The sequence below is a fragment of the Myripristis murdjan genome, chromosome 14 (assembly GCF_902150065.1).
Source record: "Myripristis murdjan chromosome 14, fMyrMur1.1, whole genome shotgun sequence".
Taxonomy (NCBI): Eukaryota; Metazoa; Chordata; class Actinopteri; order Holocentriformes; family Holocentridae; genus Myripristis; species Myripristis murdjan.
The window spans coordinates 5339795-5362797 of NC_043993.1; the positions used below are offsets into that span (position 1 = coordinate 5339795).

Sequence of the window (23003 nt, forward strand, 5' to 3'; positions counted from 1 at the left end):
GCAGGGTCAGCGCTGGTCGAGCACAACAGAACCTTTGAGACCATGAGGCGGTTTTATGGCCGCTGATGGGAGAGATAGGAAGGCTTGTTTCAGCTTCTAGGACAGTGACTGGTGGACAAGACAAGGAGGACGGGGGGAGGGCTATAAAGGGGGGGTATAAAGTATGCCAGTGGTGGACGCTTTTATCCATAACACCTCAGTCACATGATGGCACAGATCTGCAGTGTGGAGAGATCAAACCCCGAACCACAGAAGAGTCAGCGCCTCACTCGGTGTCCAAAATCCACTTTTTAAGTCCCCAAGCCATATTGGACAGTGAACTAAGAAGATCTACCAGGGAATAATAATTACTACCATCAAAGTAATGAATGCTGTTTTATATTTTTACAGGAATACTATTAGAGAACATACAGACAGAATAAAGAACCAGAGTTTTCTACCAAATGAATCCATCCAGTATTCATTAGAGGTTTTTTTTTTTTTTCAACACAGATACTGATACTGACAGACACTGACAGATACTGATCTTTCGTTAAAAAAAAAAAAAAAAATACACAAGACAAGCCATTACTATGCAACACATAAAACTATTAGTTACAACATAAAGTCCAGCCATCTCCCTTTCTCTGAGGTGTTTTGTTCTGAGAAAACACAAAAATACAACAAATTGCAGCGCATTTTAAAAGCACAACATTCAGGCCTTGGCTGACAAAGGGATCACACTCGCTTCATGAATCCTTTACATTTTTAGAAATACTGAATGATGAATGTCTGCCGATGACTTCTTTTTCCCCACAAAATGACTTAAGCCTCTGTTTGTTTCAGGAGAGACAGCCGAGGCTACGTGAAGAACGACAGGTAAACAGTGATGATCATTAAAGAGATTTAAAAGGCTTGAGAGGCTGAAGCTGCAGACTGCGGCTGTTGGGAAACGGCAGGATGTGACTGGATGTGCTGTCTGGTGGGGGCACGATGACGACCAAACACAGCAGAGATCAGCATGACTCAGAGCAGGGTTTTCCAGTGTTTCTCTGCAGGTTTGTACAAAGTAAGGACAGTCTCTGCCAATACACAGTATCTATCTGCTCAACCTTTTGTTAAATATCAGATATCAGCCAGTCATGTGGCCTGATGCCAAACTGCAATGTGCATAGACTATTTCCTGACTGCTGAATAGCTCCTAGCCAAAACCTTTCTTTTAAGGTCCTGCCGCCTTCACCAACCTTTCCCAAGAAAAAAGCCTTTCTTTAACTGATTTTGTATTGTTATACGTTTTTGAATGATCCCTTCCTGCTTGATGTCTACCTAAGCATCCTGTTTCAACAGGAAAGAAATACATCAGGAAACGAAAATGCCCTCAAAATGCTGTTTCATTGTGACTTTGGAAAGCTGCTTACCCTGAAAATGAATTTTTCTCGAGTCAGAATTTAACAATTTAGTGTCATCCTGCTGTTTTATACCCTGACAAGAGTAAAGCCACACTCTACCTACTGAGCTGCAGGACCAGGACTAGACCTGCAGACGTCCTGGGCACAGTTCCTTGGCCGGGTCAGTGGAAATGAATCTCCCATCTTTAAAGTCAAAGTGAGACGCACGTCCAATCCTTGATGCATGTCCCCATTAAACACAGTTTGGAGCCAATGCCTAATCTCAAGCTAGTTCTTTGCATTTCGACAGCCTAAGATCCAGCTCTCAGGACAGACAAACTGAGAGCAGCACCAACACTTTGCTGGTCTAGAACCGAGACCGCTTAAAAAAAAAAAAAAAGCAGAAAGGAGAGATGTATACAGGGATGTAATGACATGACTCTCTCTAGCCTGTGGAAAAGCAAACCAGTTCTTGGAAGGTTTGCAAATTGAACCACCTGCAGAGCAGCACTAGCACCAAGTTGATGTTGGTGGAAAGGGGGTGTCTGAGGGCTTTTTGAGACCTCATGAATACTGCCCTCATGTCCGCAGTCCTGCAGGTTTTGCTTGAGACGATTTGGAAATTGTGCTAAACAGGCAAGACATTCAAAATGAATGGTATGATCTTTTAATATGAAATCCATACTACTCTGTTGATGAGGGAAAAAAGTAATTCCTCTGTCTTGAGGTATTCAACCACGTCTAGGAATGAAAAGAGCCGTTCAAAGACATGAATCGCTCTGTTTCCTCCCCATCTCCAATCACTGTGCTGCTTTACAGCGGAGCGCCTGCTGCCAGCAGACACTTGACCAGATGCAAATGAGCTCAGTGTTGTCATGGAAGTCAAATCATTAGTCAAACGTAAACCATGTCAGGCCTCGGGCTGCAGGAACAGCATCCTTCGCCAACAAAGCAGGTACACACGACTTCAGTTCACTCGATTCATTTCTAATAACTGCTTTCATGCTTTCGTGTTTCTCATCAGGCTGACGTTGCTTGTAAAGCAATGTGACAGGAAACACAGAAGGACTCGAACGCAACAGGAGCTGCTCAAAACCACGACATTACCAGTGTGACGCATACCATAGCTATAAAAAAAAAAGAATAAAACCAAAAGAGCGCTGACAGGTAACTTGAAACCGTATCGGAGTATTGATCTTCAGGGATCATTAGACACAAGTGGCGGCTTGCTCCTGATCTTTATGCCATGAAGTTACTGTGTAACTTCTTCTGTCGTCTCTGCTCAGTCTTACAGGAAACCCACCAGTGATACAATGACAGAAGAATCTGAAAATAGGTTTCATATTGGTTACTTATTCTGCCATTACAACTTCATTCCTACATACAATAGCCACTGTTTGGAAAAGAAAGTAATGCCAGCTCTACAACATGACTCACAGAACCAGACTAAAAAGAAGTTAAGTCTTTGGCACAGCTTGAAGATGTGCAGATAACAGCTCTAAATATCGAAAATACGATAAGCCCATATGCACCAGATGATCATTTGTTTTTGTCATCTAAGACACAGTCTGAGATGCAGATGCAAGAATACATACTGCAAAAAAAAATCTCCATCTTAAGTCATTTAGTCTCATCTTCAGTGTTAAAATTTCCTCAAGTCTCAACTGTGGGATGAGATCATTTCACTTATTTTCATGCTCATCAACTTGTTTCCAGAATTTTCTTGAATCAAGTGTCATTTTCGTGATCCCTATGGGCTGATCTGCCTTACTTTGCCTTGTTTCAACATATGTCATTCAACTGGTCCTGCTAGATAACAATCCTATAATCACTGAAAGCAAGTTCTCACAAAATCCTGTAAGCTATTCCAGTATCCAAGTTCAACAAGCTGTCTACTCTGCAAGGCAAGCATCTGCGAATCACTGCTCTCACTGCATCACTGCTCTCTTATGCCCAAAAACCTCCCAACTCCAGTTTCAGTGATTTTCATTTTGTCACACAGAAGGTTCACACTGTCCTTTGCAGCTTGGACTGCTTTCAAAGCCTTTTTGTTTTCTTGCCACAGAGGCTTTTCAAAACCAGAACTGAAAGGATTAGTAGTCCACTGACAGAAAATGTAATTTCACTAAGATTAACCATTTTAGTCATTTAACAAGTAAAAACCCCAAATATTTTCTCCATTCACATCATTATCAAATTAATACTTTGTTTTTTTGGCTGCTCGTCAGACTAATGAAACAATCTGAAGAGATCACTTTGGACTATTTCACTCTTCTTACACTAAATCATTAATTGATGAATTTTTAAAAGTCGTTGACATATTCATTGACAACGAAAATAATCATTAGTTGAAGCTCTCTTCTAAACCCAGTCAAAATAAACAATGCATGCTGTAGGTCTCAAGAAAAAGCGACACTCAACACTCAATCTTTCATCTGATTTATCTATCACAGACATCTTTTCAACAGGTTATTGTACATACCAGCGACGGGACACTCACACTTCAACACTTCAGCTCACCACAGCAACAGCAATACACTGGAGAAACCTCTAACTTAAGCTATTTAGTCTCATCCTCAGTGCTAAAATCTTGTTTTTCTTCACATAAGCTAAAAAAAACCTGACAGTGTGATGAGATAACCCCACTTGTTTCCAATGCAGTTTCACTGGTCTCAGGTTTTTTTTCTGGTAACAAGTATAAATATGCAGAAATGAGGCAGAATAAGGCAGATCAACCCACTGGGATCATAGAAATGACACCTGATTCAAGAAAATTCTTGGGAAATTGGGATGTTCAATGTTCAAATGGGAACATCCCACTGGCAGATTTTTTTTTACCTTGTTTGAACAAAAAACAAGATTTTACCACTGAATATGAGACAACATGACTTGGTAAGATGGAGATTTTTTTCAGTGTAAAATAACAACAATAACCCGTTCCACCGAGCTGTGGCTATCCACCGCTGTGACCTGGAGTTTTGGAGGCGTCGGGGCCTCCAGAGGCCTCCTCCGCCCGCCTGTTCATCCCCTTATGCCTTTCACTGCCTCCTGCCCTCGGGCCAGTGGTGACTTTCTCAGCTCTATCATCCTGCCCTGCTGCCCCGGGGTGGCCTGTGCAGATTAGGGATAAGCGTTGCGGGTCCTGCTCAGACAGGTCGGGCAACATACTGCTGTCACGACACTGCCTGGGTTAAAGCGGAGTTTAAAAAGAATGGAGGAAAAAAACACTAAACACTGAGCTCAGCAAAGCAGTGACATGAATACATGGGAAGAAGAGAGAAGAAGAAAGCAGACAAAGCAGTCACAGCAAATAAAAGAAAAGAGCGAATAGGATGGGAATAGTGAACAGGACGGGGAAAGACTGGGCGACCTGTTTGATCAGTATGGAATGTGTTAGATGAGGTGAATGCATGCACCTTCATGTTGAAGACACGTGAATTCACGCAAATTAACTGTGGCCGTCTTTTCATTTGCCTGCAGCGTCAGCCACTTCGCCTAACATGGCTGTTTTTATTCTTTTTTAGAGTTGTCTTTCTGCACACAGAGAGCTGCGTGCCACAGCGACAGAACTACTGGCTGGTTCCCAGGACCATTTACCCTCAGTCGAAACTCCAGAGGGCATGCAACCAGAAATATCGGCTGATCTAATGTTGTGGTGCAAAAAAAAATCTCCATGTTAACAAGTCATTAAGTGACATCTTCAATGTTCAAATCTTGTTTTTCTTCAAAGAATGTAAAAAAAAAAAAAAAAGTTGGATGAGCTAATTCTACACTTGTCTGATACTAATCAACTTATTTCCAGAATTTTCTTGAATCAAGTGTCAAGTGCCTTATTCTGCCTTGTTTCCACATACTGAAAGTGAAACTGTATTGAGACAAGTCAAATTATCTCATTGAAAAGACAGGTTTTTTTTTTAACTATGTGAAGGAAAAACTAGATTTTATCACTGAATTTGAGTCAGTAGGATTTGTTAATATAGAGATTTTTACTGTGTTACGACATGCAGTGTAATAAGCTGTTCAGGTGTTCCATTTGAAACAAGAAGCTCAGGGTCTGAACACAAACATGAAGAGGTTTTGTCTTTAGACACTGAAGTGAGTGATTTGAGGCCTAAAATCGCTCTGCTGCCATGCTTGTGCAATGCATTCAGCTACGTTTTACTGTGACTGATATGATTCATTGCGACCCACAGGCATGCAATCTAGCTCCTCAGTCATTTAGGCTGTAAAAACATCTCTTCTCTGGGTTACAGTTTATGACATTCATTGAGCTCCACTTTTACAGCAGTAGGATGGCAAAGCAGGAACAAGATGTTTCCCAAAGTGCCTCAGAGCGGATTTAGGAACCAAACTCCACAGGCAGCCAAAGTCAGCAAGAAGACCGCTAAAAAAATAACTTCCAGCTTGTGCAGAATGCACTCTTAATCAGAAACTCCTCAAAATAGGTAAGTATCGCTACTAAACAGGTATAAACAAGTACCAACACCTGAGGTTGTGGCAGCTACAAAGAACCAGCTTTACCAATGCATGAGTGATTACTGGAAAGTTTTCCTCATGGTAGCGTGTAAACAAAAAAGAAAACAAGAGAGATTACTCACTAGCTCCCTCATCACCACCAGAGCTGACGCAGCAACCAGTAAGCCAGCAGGTAACTTTAAACTGGGATTTAGCAGCAGGGGTACAACCTTTTTGCTCTTCTGCCAATTTGATCTTCAGTGAAATCGCCTGGCTTTAAAAGTTGTATGTGACACAATGTGCAAGCCTAACAAACACAAGAGCATATTTAACACAGTAAGAACTGTATGGAAGTGCCTCCTTGACCGCTGGACGTTGTATCTTTCAGTTACAAACACACATAAATGCAGTTCAGACACATTTTTAGCCTGATATAAAAATATAAGAGCAAAACGTAGCATGCACTTATTAGTTAACAGCATTGTGAGTTACATGATATGGTCTTTTAATGAAAGAAATATTGAATTTTGCTTTCATTGCTGGCTGTTTTGCCTTAATGATCACTGACAGACAAAGGAGTGAAGTAACTAGTTTACTCCAGTTACTGTTCTTTTGGGGTATTTTTTAAAGGCAGGGATTTTAACTTTACTGAAGTGCACTTTTAAAATCACAAATCAAGTTTAATTGGCAAATTCTGACAGTTTTCCATGCGCATCAGAAGCTGGAATCTTTCCTTTGTCATTCAAATCCACTTCACCCAAATTAAAGCAATCCTCAGACACTTAGACTTAGAAGGAAAAGATCACATTTAACACTGTTCTCTTTTCTAAAACAGTAAATTTTATTTTACTTGACATTTGATTCCATTTTAGTCAAATTTCAGCAAAGCAACAGCACTTCTGCAGCAGGATGACTTAGTGTCTTTCCACCAGCTGCTTTTTATTTTACAGCACATCACTCGTAACAAGTCAGGCCATTTGACGATGTTTCTTTCTTTCTGTCTTTTTTAACTTTCTCGTGTTGGGACAGAGCAGATTTAGCCTGGGGTCTGGTGCTCTGCAGGCCAGGCTGTGTTTACAGGTTCTCCCCCCTCGACCCTGTTTACCAAACACTAGGCAGAAGGCCAGCCTCGCAGCGTGATGTGGAGGAGTCCGGTTTCTGTTTACGCTCCGCTGTGATCACGCAGGGCCAACGTACAATTCACCACCATCTAACTTTAATGCAGCTGTCATGTCTCGGCTGTAACCGGCTGTTTGTGTTTAACAAGAAGCGAAGGGAGGAGGTGGCGGAATGTAATAAAATGCCGTTTTCCCACTTGTTTTACCCACTTTCTACTGCTCGTTAGGTGCAGTGCATTCTGGGATGTCTAGGACTGTCACTGTACACAGGACGAGCTACTTCCTGAAAAGTGCGGGCACATTTCTGACATCAGAGTGACGTTCGCAAGTTTGCACTGGTTTTCCTGACAGAAACAGATGTATATGAATGTGGAGGAAGGTATACGGCTGATATTTTGTCTATCAAACCTCCGTTTTCATTATTTGATCAACGACTTATTCGTTTCTCAAGTGTCTGAAGCAAGTCTGTAGCACTCAAAATGAGACAGTAAGCTGCCACTGCTGAAAGTCCACGTCCTGCTGCAACAAGCCATTTAGTCATTTTCAATCTTAAACCTTTGTTTTACTTTAAAACAATATAAAAAAATTTGGGTGGGATAATCTCACTTATTTCCAATATACTTTCACTTGTTCCAGGATTTTTTTCCGGGAACAACTTATAAATCTGTTAAAACAAGGCAGAGTAAGGCAGACCAGCTACTAGGATCGAGAAAATACCACTTGATTAAAAAAAAAAACCAATTAAAAAATCTGGAAACAAATAAATAAATATGACAGTATACACAGCTCTCCTCAGTATTCAAATAAACTGCCATTACAAGCAAATATAGCCAGTCTGCACTACAATAAGTTACATTATACTTTCACATACAGAAGTCCACAGCTGATCTGCCTTTATTTTACCCATAGGAACAACTTTAAATTAAATATCCTATTGCTTGTTGGAAATCAATTACAGTCTGTCAATGCCACAATCACAACCAAACTTCTGAGAGACAACAATCATATGAATAAAATCTTACACATCCTGTACCTATGTGAGAAAGCATGTGCACCACTAGCTGGCCTGCTTTGTGCTGAGGAGCAGAGAGCAGCAGATGCTCCGAGCAGCTTGCAGGTGAACTTTACCTGCGTTTTAACACACCAGCTTGTCTTTACAGGACTTTAACCCGCCCGCTCGCCTGCTCCCCATAAACCAGCACACAGCACAGCATGCAATTTAGCGGCAGTTAAACGGTTAACAGCGGCGGTGTTTATCCTCAAAACTTGGTGATATTTTGACCCAAGGCGAGCAAGAAGCCGCGCTTAGGGGGAAATCTGAGCAGGGAGCTGGGCTGGACCCGGGGAGGCCGGACCTCCGGCTCACCCGGAGCCCGGCCGTCCTCAGCGGGTCGGCAGTGACTCTCACCCCGGGTTTCACCTCCTCGAACACGGATGCGTCCTCTGCGCCGTCCGCCCCCGACATCCTGACCGGCTTCAGCTGCGTGAAAACCGCCCTCTCCTCTGTAGTGTGCGGCGGATTCATGGCCAGTCCTATACTCGCTGCCATTTAAATAAAAAATAAAATAAAATAAACCTTGACAAAATCCTATTGGAAGAGTTGCTCACACTGTAAGTTATAAGAGCCAACTGTACGCCCAGAACCCTTCCTTCCACTTGTCTGGATCCCAGGTAGGTTTTACCTGAGCTCAAGTACAGACCTGCTCCGTAGACGGACAGGTGCCGCAGCCAATCACAGGAGAGGATGGTCTAGCTACCTGTACAGGAGGGGGGCGGGGCTCACCTGAGGAGACACCAAGCAGGAAAAAACAACTGGAGGGCTTGCTATAGAAAAGCCTTTGTTTCCTCAATTGTTGGGGTCGCACATACACGCACGCACACATCCAAAATAGCAGGTGCCTTATAGTTTACAATGTAACAAACCTGCAAGCCTTCCATAATAAAACTGATTTCACTGCATTTGTTTATTTATTTTCCCCATGTATTCATTTATGTATTTATCTATTTTTTAGTTATTTTGCTATTGACGGTCCATTTTTGTTCACCATTATCACACAGAGCCCAAAATACAAAATTAACAAAAACATTAAAAGATAAAATACATATAATCAAACCAAAAGCAAACATAAAAAGAATAAAAAAGGCCTAATTACTTAATTATTTAAGCCAATAGTTGGTGACAGCAGGAGTGCATGAAAAAAAAAAAAAAAAAAAAAAAATCAAGCTGTTGGTTTTATTCACAGCTCTTGAGCTTCCTCACTTTCTGCCCTGATGGAGGCCATGAGACAAAATGTTTCTTTTTCTTTTCTTTTCTTTTTTCTTTTTTTAATTTTAGCTTCCTTGTTTTGTGCAGTGGTGTGTATCCCCCTCCCAAAGAAAAATGAATAATGCAGGTAACATTTGGTTATGGTTGGTAAGTTAGTCTGTAACCAGATATTCTGACAGATATCCAAACAAAGAGTCCTTCTGAATAAACCGTTTATTGGAATTGGCAGTCAAACTTACTGGATGAAACAGGGTTTTTTTTTTTTTTTTCCTTCACTGAGTTATAAAAGTCCACCATGATGAGGCGTTCAGTCCTTGGATATCTGATGTGAGCTTATCTTAAAAAAAAAAAAAAAAAAAAAATGGTCATGACCAGTGCATTGCATGTTAGCACAGAGTCAACAAATGCCAAAGCTTTAGTCATGATGAGTAATGACACACCAGATTAGAACAGAATAGAGTTCAACAGAACAGAACAGAATACAATAGAAATACTACTAGTGTTTGCTATGAGTGCTATGGTTAACTGACTTTGAGTGTGCATGTATAAAAACCAAGAAATGTGTGAAAGAAGTATATGGTATATAAAAAACAATATTATAGGGAAATAATGACATGTTTATTGCACAAAGCAGGGAGAATCACACAGATTTTTCATTTTCATTCACATTAGTTCCATGAATGAAATCACTGGCAGTCTGTTTACAGCAGTCGCTCCCCATCTTCTACTGTGAGCCAATAAGCTGCGCACGTTCACATCTAAATCTTGTATCTCTTGTATCGCTTGCCTGTACTTTTGCACCTTTTAACTGTAAATCTTATGCCTTCGCTGAATTTTTGTTTCTCTGTAAAGCAATTTGAATTGCCATGCTGTATGAAATCTTCTGTACAAATAAAGTACATAAATCTAGTATTTTGGGTGGATATAAAATCTATCTTGCAATGTTTGACCTGTGCCAGATAACTAATATTCTTGTGTCAGCTTTGCACAGGCGAGCGCCTCACGTGTCCATGTTGCCATGCCTGTCAACATGGCAGATAAAGTTGGGAGAAATTAACCAATACAACCAATATCTATCTATCTATCTACCTCTCTCTCTCTCTCTCTCTCTCAAAATATATATATATATATATATATATATATATATATATATATATATAATTTATATGTATGATGTTGTAAATGGTGTCTTTTGGTAGCTTATTGTGTTCTTTGTATGTGTGTATGTGTGAATGATGGATTGAAGTTTATGTTTTTTAATGTGTTTTTCCGCTTTGGGAGTAGCATCTCCAATTTTGTTGTGTCTAGTATGTGATGACAATAAAGGCTTCTATTAAAAACTAAACTAAACCTCAGCATTAAAAATAAAAAAAATAGAAAATAGAATATAGAAATAGAAATAGAAATAGCCTTTATTGTCATTGTACACTTATTGCACAATGAAATTTTGGGAGTATCCACCATATTGCATTTAAAAGACACACACAAGTTATATCACACTACAGAATAAATAAACAAGTAAACTGGCTAAAAAGGGAAAACAAGGTGCTAGGAGTCCATACATTTGCGTTCAAACAGGATTGCACTTCTCCATACATTCACATTAAGCAGGATTTCTGAGTGACGGTGAGGGGTTACTTATTGGAGTCCAACAGCCTGATCGCCCATGGATAAAAACAGGCGGTTAGTCCGACAAGCAATGGTCCTGTAGCTCTTACCAGAGGGCAGGAGGTTGAAAAGGCCCTGCCCAGGGTGGGAGGGGTCACACTGTGATGCAGTGTGCCAGAAAACTTTCTATGGTGGAATGATAGAAAGTCTGCAGCAGCATTTCCTCCAGCTGGTACCTCCTCAGAAGTCTTAAAAAGTGCAGTCTCTGCTAGGCCTTTCTGACCACTGCTGACGTGTTGGTGGACCATGTTAGGTTGTCAGTGACATGCACCCCAAGAAACCTGAGGGATGTCACTCTATCCACGCAGACACCGTTTATCTGCAGTGGAGCAGGGTCTCCTCTCGTCCTCTCGTAAGCAGCTTATGGTGTTTTTTTTTGGGAACAGGGACAATGGTGGCTGCTTTCAGTTAGGGTGGGATGATGGCCTGTTCCAGCGAGGCGTTGAAGATCCTGGTTAGGACCCCTGCCAGCTGGTCAGCACAGGCCTTAAGTACTCTCCCAAGTACTCCATCCGGTCCTGCTGCTTTGTGTGGGTTTACAGCTTTCAGCACCGTCGTGATATGATGTCCCTGCAGTGTGAGTCGGCGGGTGCTGGGGGGCTGTGCTATTAGAGGAGGAGCAGGGTGGGATCTTTCTGCCTCGAAGCGGGTTAAGAAATAGTTCAGTTCCTCCACCAGTGAGGCATCTGCATATGGAACCTCCGATGAGTTGCTCTTGTAGTTAGTGAGGCAAAAATGTTGTTTTGGGATCTACACATTGCATCCTTCACCTGTAATAATTACTCTGAAGTTAAAAGCCTCTCTAGCTCTCTACTCAGCTCTTATTGTGTATGTCTTTGCATCCAAATCTCCAGCTGTTGTTAGTCTCAGTGCATGAGAGCGTCAGCTAGATAACCGTACACATGCAAATGGTGTTGTGTATCTACTTATTTATTTTTTGACTCATGAAACAATCTGGCCTCGGTCCAAGATGAAACGTCAGCAGTAACCACAAAATAGATAGATAGATAGATAGATAGATAGATACTTTATTCATCCCGCAGGAAATTCATAGTTTTTCAGCAGTATCCACAGATTACAGATTAAATAAATCAATAAAAAAAAGATAAAAAAATAAAGAATAAAGAATGGCCGGACCAATCAGCATCCTTTAGGAACTACAGGTGTGGCTTGGGTGATGATGACAGGCAAGTCATTTGTTGTATTTTCCTGTATTTCTGCACACAACAGATCTTCAAATAGTCACTTTTCATCACCAGACTTGTTAACCTGCCTTCTCTTGCTGTGTCACTGATGCAAAAACATGGCTAGGCATTACAAAGCTGTGTACACCCACTTACGAGACAGGAAGTGTTGAACATTTTCATACCATTTTCATCATCTTCCTTTCATTTGAGTATCTTTGCTACAACGTACTGAGTACACTGAATAGAAAACAGAAAAAAACAGGACATGGAAATAGATTTTCCTTACAAAAACAGCAGAAATCATGTACCAGCATGCTGACAAACTTGCAACAAGCTTACCAATGTGCTCGCTCACTTTCTCCATCACAGTTGCTGCTGTTTGTTTAACTTAAGCGCTCCCATAAAACCAATATGTTTTGTTTGTCTGAGTGTACAAGCTGGCCAGTGATAGACAGATGGTTGATCCAATCACCTGCCATGTATTTTTTTTTTGTGAACTCCCATGGCTGCCACCCATTTCCCAAGTGGTTTGAACCCAACAGACTGTTTCATGAGCAGTAACAAAATCAGAGTGTGGCTGTGCCAGACTCTCCGCTAAATACCTGAAATAAGAAAATTACAAAGATTACTATGTGTAGATTGTGTAGGCCCGTACAAAATGTTAGGGCTGACAAGAACTACGCATGTGAGTCAGCTGTGTTGGCTCCACCACTTCATTTAAAAAGATGAGCTATAAGGGAGTGACAATAAGCAGGTTAACCCTATCAACCCTTGTTAACACTATCAGTGTAATCATATTGAATGTCAGGCCCATTTACAATGATTTCCCCACATTTTACATCGCAACAAACCATCTTTCAAATCATGTGGGGGTACCAAAGATTTCACAGCATATAACCAAAGTGCATTCATTTTTAAAAGGTGAATTTCTGGTTGAAACAACCAACTAGTAATGTTCTGCTTCTGTGGCTGACAAAGTCCTCAACATTCATAAACCACAGAATAGGCTGTCATAAGCAAATTTTTCCCTGGGGGACTATTTTCTCTGGCAGAGGGAGAGTTTTACTCCACCCAATTTCAAATCATCAAAACACAACAGTGCTGCTGCTGTTAGGAAACTAATTGTTACGAAAACTAATGAGGAGGACTTTATTACAGTGATGAAATACTGGTGTGAAGAAAGTCTGAAGTCTCTGAAAGTTCATTTTCATATCATAGTGGAATGAATGGAAACCAGTGACTTAGCAGAGACATGCAGTGTTGGGAAGGTTACTCTTAAAACATATTCCACTACAGATTACTGAATACAGGCTCTAAAATGTCATTTGTAATTTATTCCATTAGATTACTTAAGTTAAGTAATGTCTTCTAAATACTTTGGATTACTTTTCTAATACTTCAAAATTTGTCCATTTGTCTGAATCAGTCTGAATGTAGTTAACACTTGCTTTTGGGAATGACTTCAGAGAAAAACTTACACCAGTGCACAAAAGACAAATGTGGTATGTTTTGTCCTGCAACTGATACTGTTTAAAAAATGGTGAAATTTTCTTGCCAGGAATCGGGTGGTGTGTAATGTATGTGCGTAATATGTGTGTAATAAATATACAGTATAGGTATAGGCAAAGTGATCATAAGCATCCCCCGCACATTTTGTGGAAAATGTGCGCCTGAATTTTAGTGCAAATAAACAAAACAAATAAAGTAATGCCACTGAGTAATCTGTTTTGAAAAGACAGTAATGGTATTCAGAAAACCACCAATTCAAACTGAAACTGTGATGGTATACAGTCACTTATATTTTGTATTTTAAATATGTAACACCATTACTTGTATGCTGTTACTCCCCAAAAGTGGAAATGTGAAGTTTAAGCTGTGTGTTTTGAAGATGTTACACTAAACAAACAGCGTCACTGGTATTGCCCTATAACTACAAGATTATGATGGTTATCTGAGATACTACAATTAGATATTGAATGCAGTGAGATGGTCTGTTTCCAGTCTGAATCCGCACTTATTCATTCAATTACACAGCCAAGAACGAAAATCCGAAATGTAATGAACTGTTCACAGGCATTAATCTGATCCTCCAATATGGGCGCCAGAGGCGTGTTACAAAAGCTGGACCCTCTACAGACTGAAGACAGCGCTCCCACAGACAGAATACTTTAATATGTGATAACTGCCCGTGAGAAAAGTCTGCAGTTGATTTTGTTGGCACTGTTCTGGCCTAGTTTGTCACACTGGTTGGCCAACATATTTGTGCAGTATAATTATAGTAGGAGGCTGTGAGAAACGAGCTGGCACAATACACAGGATATTTTGTGGTGTGACAGTGATACAAATTACAAAAGGGCAACTATTTAAAGTAATGTAGAAACAATAATGCTGTCTGGCAAGTGCACAGTGAATGAGAAACTGATTCGACTCTTTCAACACTTCCCAGTACTTTGGACCTTTTACTTGAGAGATGCCAGAAATAAATGTCTTAAAAATGAACCTTGGAAAAATGTTCCATCCATTGTAGGGAGTGATCCGAAGCTCTGAACTAGGTTAATGTTAATGATGTGTGCACTGAACATCACAGATTGATGATACCGTATATAACAGTGTGATAGCGTTTGTTAAAGTTAAAACAAATCAAATTCAATTGAACTAAGTTGTGTGGGAGACAACACTATATGGCAGGTCAAATACAAAAGTTAATCTTTGTAGTGTCTCATTTACTGGCATATAGACATGACGTGTCACGCAGGAGCAGGCAAAGTGGACCCAAGTGCAGAGCACAAGAGGCGAGGAGACAGGAATGAGGTGAACATGTGGTCTATTGTAGGGGAAGTGGGGAGATGGAGAGAGGAGCTGCTGTTTTGAGCTCAGAGTGCAGGGCAGAACAGAGGGGGGTCCAGGGACCGGGAGCAGGGCAGATGGGGATGAGATGAGGTGCGGGCTGGAGTCAGGAGCAGGTGGACCTTCAGGAAACAGAAACAAGGGTGAGGATCACAGGAGGAGGCAAGAAGCAGAACTGTAAGGAGCAAAAATCAGGAACGTCTTGAAGCATTGAGACTGAGGGGCAGCAGAGACTACGATCTGGCAGCATGGTGGTGGCAGAGCTGGGTGTCAGTCGTGGCCTAATATTGAATGAGTTGCAGCTATTGTGGTGCTGACCTGACTTCAACACGCCTGTCTTTACTTAGACTTTGGAGACAGCTAGGTTGGAAAGGAGCTAAGACACTGTAACAACATGACTAATGGTTTACTGCAAGCCACACTGTGCGACATGGATGTAATAAACATATGACCACGGTCTTGATGTATGTAGACTGTACAATGGTCACACAACTGAATCTTATAGGCTACAACACACATCAATATACAGGAAAACATCATCAGCGTACATCATCTGTCTGCACTGCTGTCATGGTAAACAATGAAACCAAGCACAAATAGAGCCTTGCAATAGTGATGTTAATGTGTTTGGACAAAAATCCAAAGAGGAGAGGGAGAAGAAGGAGAATGTGGACCTGGTCATTTTTTTCTTTGTTTTCTTTGTTTATTTTGCTTGTTTTACCTCCATCATTGGGTTTAGTGCTGGTGTTGTGTGGATCAGTGCATCATTGTATGCTTCTTTCCTGTTGGTTGGTGAAAAGACGTAGGGTTGTAGCAGCGGTCGCACTGAGAGATGGTGTTCCTAAATCTCTGACACTGTCCGAATTTTGTCCCAGGATATCTTTGGTCACAGGGCTATGACAATGGACAAAATATCTTGAAATAAACTGTAAATATTACAGGTTCCTCACCCTAAAAAGGAGGACGGACATTTTCATTCTCAGTTTGTAAAATGTAATGCAGCCTCTTTCAAACAGTAAAAAAAGTGGAACTTTAGATAAAATCACTCATAACTTATATGTTGTTTTGACGAAAAACAAGTGAACACATTTGAACACACTTGACATGACAAATACACTGCTATCTTTATTAAAACGAAGCACTTGAGCACTCCTGCACTTTAAAGGGATACTTCACCCATAACTGATGCAATATTTTCATCAGTTTATCACCATGTGCTGCCTTCAGACCCTGACAAAGAAAGTTTTACTCGCAAGTCTTCTTGGAAAAACACCAGCCATAAAGTGCCCAGTGAACAATGAAGAGATGGAAAACATAAACATTAGCAAAAACATGCAGTTACTGTTAAAGGTCTTGCTCAGACTGCAGGCGAATCAGATTTGTTTCTCAAATAAGATCTTTAAGACAGACTGTCTGCACTGATATCTGCAAGAGATCACATCAGATTTGTGTGTTCAGACATTACCAACCTATCTGCATGGGTTGCTATGGTAACAACATAGGCATCAGTGACTATGCACTCTAACTTATGTGTGTTGGTTAGTGGCTAGCAGCAGCATGAATCCTGCTCAGCCGCTCTGATGCACTTCTGTCTCTTTGGGTTTGACATCGGCGCTTTGTGTCGCAATGCAAGTGACGCAAAAGACAGTTTGAAACCCAACCCAAGAGCATCTTAACTCAAGACGCATCTACAGAAATCTGATTGGAAATGCATTTCAAGCCGCCTCCAAATGTGGCTTGGATCCAATTTTCAAAACTCTGCATTTCATGTTTGTTTTTTTTCTGCTCTAGGCTTTTTTTAAAATCAGTCTGGACAGAGTCTGGAAGTGCAAAAAAAAAAAAAAAAGAATTGTCCTGGCAGCATGAACAAGGTCTTGGAGCTGTTCTGAATTGCAAGGGTTCCTGGTAAATTTGGCTGACATCAGATCCACAATACAACACTTCAAAGTCATTTTACCCCAGATAATTATGAGAGAACAGCATGTACCAGCTGTACAAGGTGAGGCAGGTTTTAATACTGCAAGGTTCAATATGAAGGCAGATTGTTCAAATGTGATTGAAACATTACAGGCTGCTGCCAACACACACACACACACACACACACACACACACACACACACACACACACCATTGATGTACTGTAAAATTACAAAAGTAAGACATATAACTGCACACACACACACGCACGCACGCACGCACGCGCGCGCGCACGCACGCACGCACGCACGCACACACACACACACACACACACACACACACACACACACACACACACAAACAGGTTTTTCCTAACTGTAAATGTTTTTCCTTTTATTCTGTTGTTGGTGATGATGACAATTATGAATGTGGCATATCAAGTAGGTCTTTTCTTTTTTTTGTTATTGGTGATGATGACAATTATTATGTATGTGGCAGAACAAATAAGCAATAAACCTGTCAAGACAACACCTGCGTGAGCTGCAGGCACCTCCACAACAAACACATCAGCCAGTCTTACCTCAGGAGACCTCACCCTGATAAATCATTTTAGGCACATTAAACGAGAACATCTTAACCCATATTTCAGGCTTGAGAACCATCACAGGAATTCAAAATGGCTCTTGTTTTTCACGCGTGAATGATGAAAGATGTTTAGTGAAGAAAGTGTTCAAAGGCTGTTCTGCAACAAAAGTCGACTCTAAAATGAAGTAACTGGCTTCTTTGGCCCATAATAAAAGCACTTCAAAAATCATAAATGAGTGAGTTTTTATTGCAGCTCTTGCCATAACTATAAGTTGTCTTATAATGGCAATAAATGTTTCATGCTCCAACAAGGTAAAATGTATACTGTTCTAACAAGAAAAGATTCCTGTTATAACATGACAAGTTTGTATATTGGAATATGGTGAAAAGATAGCATTATATCAATATCGTGTTATAACAATACATTTGTCTTATTATAACATGATTTTGCTCTGTTTTTCTTTTTCTGGAGTGGCAGCAATACACTTCCACAACTTCTCATGGTGTGTCTCACCTGGCTGGAAATGCAGATTGGCTGTTGGTAGTCTGTGATTTCCCCGGGACTCGGATCTGTCTGGATCAGATAAACTTCACTGACCAATCCTCCAGCTCGGGTTTCCTCTTAGTCCAAAATGAGACTTTGTCTAGCATTAGAGAAAAGTCACAGCTACTCAAACATGAAAGCATGAAGGTGAGACTTATTATGGAAAAGCATTTCTGTGGCTATCATACAGGGATGATGCATTCTTTCATTAAAATGTGTTTAGTGTCATCATTTGGAGTTGAAAACATCATGAATTTGAAATAATCTGTAGTCCTCTCAGCCCAGTGTCAAGGCGAAGTGTGTAATAGAGCTGCCAGTCAACCATAGGACAGTGTGTCAGTGTCACGTCTTACATTGCTGTGGCATGACAGCAGCAGGAGGTGATGTAGTGTGAAGGGAGCAACACCGTCCACATGAGGAAACAGGTCCAAATTAGCTTGCTTGCTAACTTTTCTGAATGTTTCTTAGCCCTAAACTGAACCTTTACAAAGCATTTTGGCTGGGAAGCTTTGGCCTGACATCAGGTTTGTCCTCTCTATCAGCTGATTTCTCCAGAGTCAAACCAGTGCTTTTCCTGGGGATTAAAAGTTACTTTCACACCTAAGACTGGGGTGATCCAATCAGAACACAGCTCAAATTTTATTCCTCCCGCCCTGTTTGATTGACAGCTGTTCTCCACATGAAAACATTAGCCAACATGTTGTTATATAATATTAATAATTTTGTTCATAGCTCACTTTTCAAGCATAAGCACAAAGTGCTTTCCAGATTAAAATATTTACTAAATAAAATATTTACTAAATAAATAAAATAAATAAATAATAAAGAAAAAGCAGAAAACCCATGTAAGCCCACTGTATGACATACAAAAATTATGAACATGAGAGCACATACAACATATCAAGCAGCACTGTTCCCATACATAAACACTTGGAAGTGCAAGTGCAAAATAAAAGAATTAAGTTTATCTATAAATAGGTAAAATGTGAAAGGAATAAGCTTATATAAAAGAGATAAAATTCAAGTAAGGTAAATAAACCACATACAGTATTTGCATAAATGAGATGCAAATATATGAGATGATCTCATATGAAGCAGGTAGAATGCAAATAAAACAAGCTCTTGGATTTAAAACACATAAAAGTGCAGATTGTGCAAGTGTATATAAAAATACTAGAATTGTGATCCTAAAATGAACACAATTAAAATAAACAGTTAAAATAAAACATCAGAAAAATAGTAATATAGAGATAAAATATAAAAGTGATGCAATAATGTAAAAGGAAATCATTGTTAAGTGCAGGCCATCTTATAAAAGTGAGTTTTAAGGAGGCACTTAGTAGCTGCAGTATCTGTGATTGGTGATGTTCTGGACCAAAGATCAAAACCTGCTGTTGAACTGTAGAAAGTGAGCTGCCACTCAGGCCCTAACACTGGAGAAACGTGCGTGTAGTGTGGATAGGTCGTTCAGTTCCTGTGCTTTAAAAGACAGAGAGGTATAACTGTGTGTCATCAGCGTAACAGTGCAGCGACATGTGGTGTTGCTGAATGATGTGTCCAAGAGGTAACGTGAGACAGTAAAGCTGGTCCCAGAGGAGATCCTGGGGGCAGGCCACAGCTGATGCTACCTGTAGGTGATTTAAAATCCTGGATGCAGGTAAGTGGAGACCCACTCCACTACAACTTCACTTGTTTAGGTATAGGAAAACATTAGCCAACATGATGTCAGCAAGGAGGACATTAGCTAACGTGTTGCTGCAGTGCTAGTTTCTGTCCCAGCAGGATATTTTGTCTTTCCTGGACCGCTGGTTGGTCTTCAGGCTCCAGACAATATTGTTTCCCTACAAGAGGAACTGAAGACAACCGGCCCTGCTGGAACGGATTGAAACTTAATTTAATTTTATTTAATTTTATTACAGTTGGAGACTCACATCTCACATCTTGGTGGATGAGGAAGACACAACTCAAAAATAACAGTGGGCTAAAGAATGAAATTAATGAAATTATGGTTGGGTTTATATGTCTAAAGGAAACTTTTTTTCTCTTGGACTGGATTTATTCTGTTTTGGAACAAGTAAACATGTTGAGTCAGTGAAAGACGAGTACACAAGCAAAGGCCGGTCAGTGAAATTTTGAAAATGTTGGAATAATACAGTTTCTTCAAAATTCAATTAATCCGCTATCTGGCATCTGGTCTGATCATGCAGGCTGGTGAATCCCCTGCATCCTGACTGGCTGGTCAGCCTCAGCAGCCGCTGGTCCTGCCGGTCAGCTGATGCTATCTGCCTCGTCTAGACTTCAAACAGCCGACATTGCTAGCTCCTGCTGCACCAGGCGAGCCACGCACCCTGCAGAGCCAGCCTCGCTGCAGACATGTCCATCAGCATCCCACGTCATGTACTGTTTCATCTCACAGTCACGTTTGTCTCACAACAAGTAGATAAATCTGCCATTGGCTAGAGATGAAATAAGAGAAACAACAACATCTTCATCATAGCTTTATGTCTATAGTCTTTAAAAATCCATGATTCCATCTGAAACACACATCAAATATGATTTGCATATTCTGTTTTATTACTGATAATGTATATTATACTTGTCACCAAATTTGGAACAAGACAATGAAGATTTAAAAACAAAATAAACATAAAAGAAGATTTCAGGATACCTGTGGAATATGCCAAATGAGCCGTTCACTGTCAGTTTTAAAGAATGTAAATATTAAGACAAGAAAAGATGTGCAGTGCAGCAGTCTGTGATCTTTTAGAGATCAGATTCCACTGAGTGTGCTGAAGATGCATTTTAATGTCGTACATGAAAGCATCACACCGAGAGGACTCATCTCGGATATGAGGCTCGTGTTAGTGCCAGGTGTAGATGCAGCCCGAGGGGCTTCTTTAAAAATGCTGAGGAGGAATTTGCAAAACTGACCTATCTGACCCCCTCGAAGAGCATCATCAAAGGACCCCCACACTGCCAGCCTCGGGTGTCTGTAGATCTGCCGGACAGGCAGATTCCCTGGACAATTACAATCACGAGCCTCCTGCTGGACTTCAAAGCAGAGCTACAGACAGCGGAGGAGGAGGGAGAGACAGAGCCTGATGAAACAAACCAACATTTGGAGTTTGATTCTACAGACGTCTCAGTTAGAGGGAATGAGAAGTATACATGGTGGACTGGGCCTGTGTGTGTGTGTGTGTGTGTGTGTGTGTGTGGGCCCTGTGAAAACCAGTTTGAGTTTTAGACTCTGGAGTGTGGACTTGTGATGCCAGGTCGTGCCAGTCCTCACTTCCTCACGGGACTAAAAAAAAGGGAAAATCCTCCCTGACACACCTCCAAAGCTGATGATATATACAACATTTCTGGCTCCTTATAGTCGTTGTCCAGTCTGATATCAGGAAAATGTTTCAGCAATCTAAAACTACGGCCATCTTCTTTCTAGAGCCGCCAATTTGCACCTGTTCCACAATCATACACAGGAGAGAGGAAGGGAGAGGAGCAGCACATAGACCAGAATGCACTGCTGCACTAAGTAAGACAGGCTGTGTTTTGAATGAGAGACGACTCACTTTTTAAAGACTCTTTGTTTACCACTGTGACTTGTGATGTTTATCATGCACAACCAGCAGCTGAATACAGCAAGTTCAGGCTTGTTCCCTGCAGGTTGTCAAAAAGCATTATGGGAAATGCAGGCTATCACTAACTCAAGTAGAAGTGAACAAGGCAGGTTGATGGAGAATAGGTTCACCAAAATTAAAAATGTAAAGTAAACAAGCAAACAAAAACAAACAAAAAGGACAGATTATAATATAGAGAGAGTTCTGCTGGACTGCTTGACTGACAGTGGGTAAACCATGGCTGTTCAGAGGTGTGTGTGTGTGTGTGTGTACCTGTGCACATGAGTGTTTGCACATGTAGGTATTTGAGTAAGAGAGTGTGGAGTCATTGGAATTTGCCTGCAATCCAACTGAAATTACAAGGCTAAGTCATTGTGAGTCTGCTTTCCAGGCACACACACACACACACACACACACACACACACACACACACACACTATTGTTTGCTCCCTAGTCATTTCAGTACTACAAGTCAGAAATAAGAAATCAATCAAACTCTATACACCATGTTTCATACAAGTGCAACTGTACATGAACACCAACAAGGACCAAAGAAAAATGCATTTTCAAAAGAAAACACAAGAGAACAAAAAAGAAAAAAAAAGAGGAAAAAAGGGTTAATGAATAAATAAAAACAACACAACAGTCACTAATCACTGAACAGGTAGGACAGTAAGAGCAGGTAAAACGTCAAAAGAAACAATCACTTTATCTCAGCACTACCCAGTATACTCAGATTAGTTGGTATAATATGAATGTAGCAAACGAGATTAGGGGCATCCAGACAGTATTTGTTATTTATTGTTTGATGTAGTAAGAGTATGATTGTGCTGATTATGTTTATTTTGGTATTTTGACTAGAACTGACTGAATTGCTTTATGTCACTCTCGAGAGAACAGCTACACAAAAGCAAGAAAATAAATAATGAAGATAATAGTATTTGTGGTGGTGATGATGATGATGATGATGATGATGATGATGAAGTCATTCAGTCATTCTTTGCCCGATATCAAGGCTGAACTGTCAACCGACCAACATACCAATCATGTCAACCAGAATACTGGTTTGGTCAGAGTTTGGAGCAGCATCGGGTGATGTTGTAAAATAAATGTAAAATCTATGTAAAATAGATTTGTCAATCAAGGGAGTATATTATCATCCATTTACTTGTGTTTGCTAATCTGCTTTCTGACTCGCAGTCTCTGCCTTATTCTGCCTTGTGTCAACAGATTTATACCTATTCCCGGAAAAAAATCCTGAAACAAATTAAACTGCACTGGAAACAGGCAGAATTATCTGATCCCACTTGCAATAAATAAATAAATGAATGAATAAATTACTTTGAGAAGAATAAGATTGTGACACTGAGTATGAGACTAAATTGTTTGTTATCATTGAGATTTTTTGCAGTGAGTGATGATGATGATGATG

At 40.5% G+C, this 23003-nt stretch overlaps 1 protein-coding gene across 3 annotated transcripts in view; it reads right to left on the reverse strand.

Moving 5' to 3' along the window:
* klf5l (Kruppel like factor 5 like) overlaps window positions 1-23003 on the reverse strand; it is a 67925-nt gene that overhangs the window by 41796 nt on the left and 3126 nt on the right. For 2 of the 3 annotated variants that reach the window (XM_030068212.1, XM_030068213.1), the window contains exon 1: window positions 8349-8595. In XM_030068212.1, coding sequence (XP_029924072.1) covers window positions 8349-8489 — 141 coding nt within the window. In that variant the 5' untranslated portion in view covers window positions 8490-8595. Of the gene's footprint in view, window positions 1-8348; window positions 8596-23003 lie in introns of those variants that run through there. The other variant, XM_030068211.1, reaches the window with a different exon arrangement.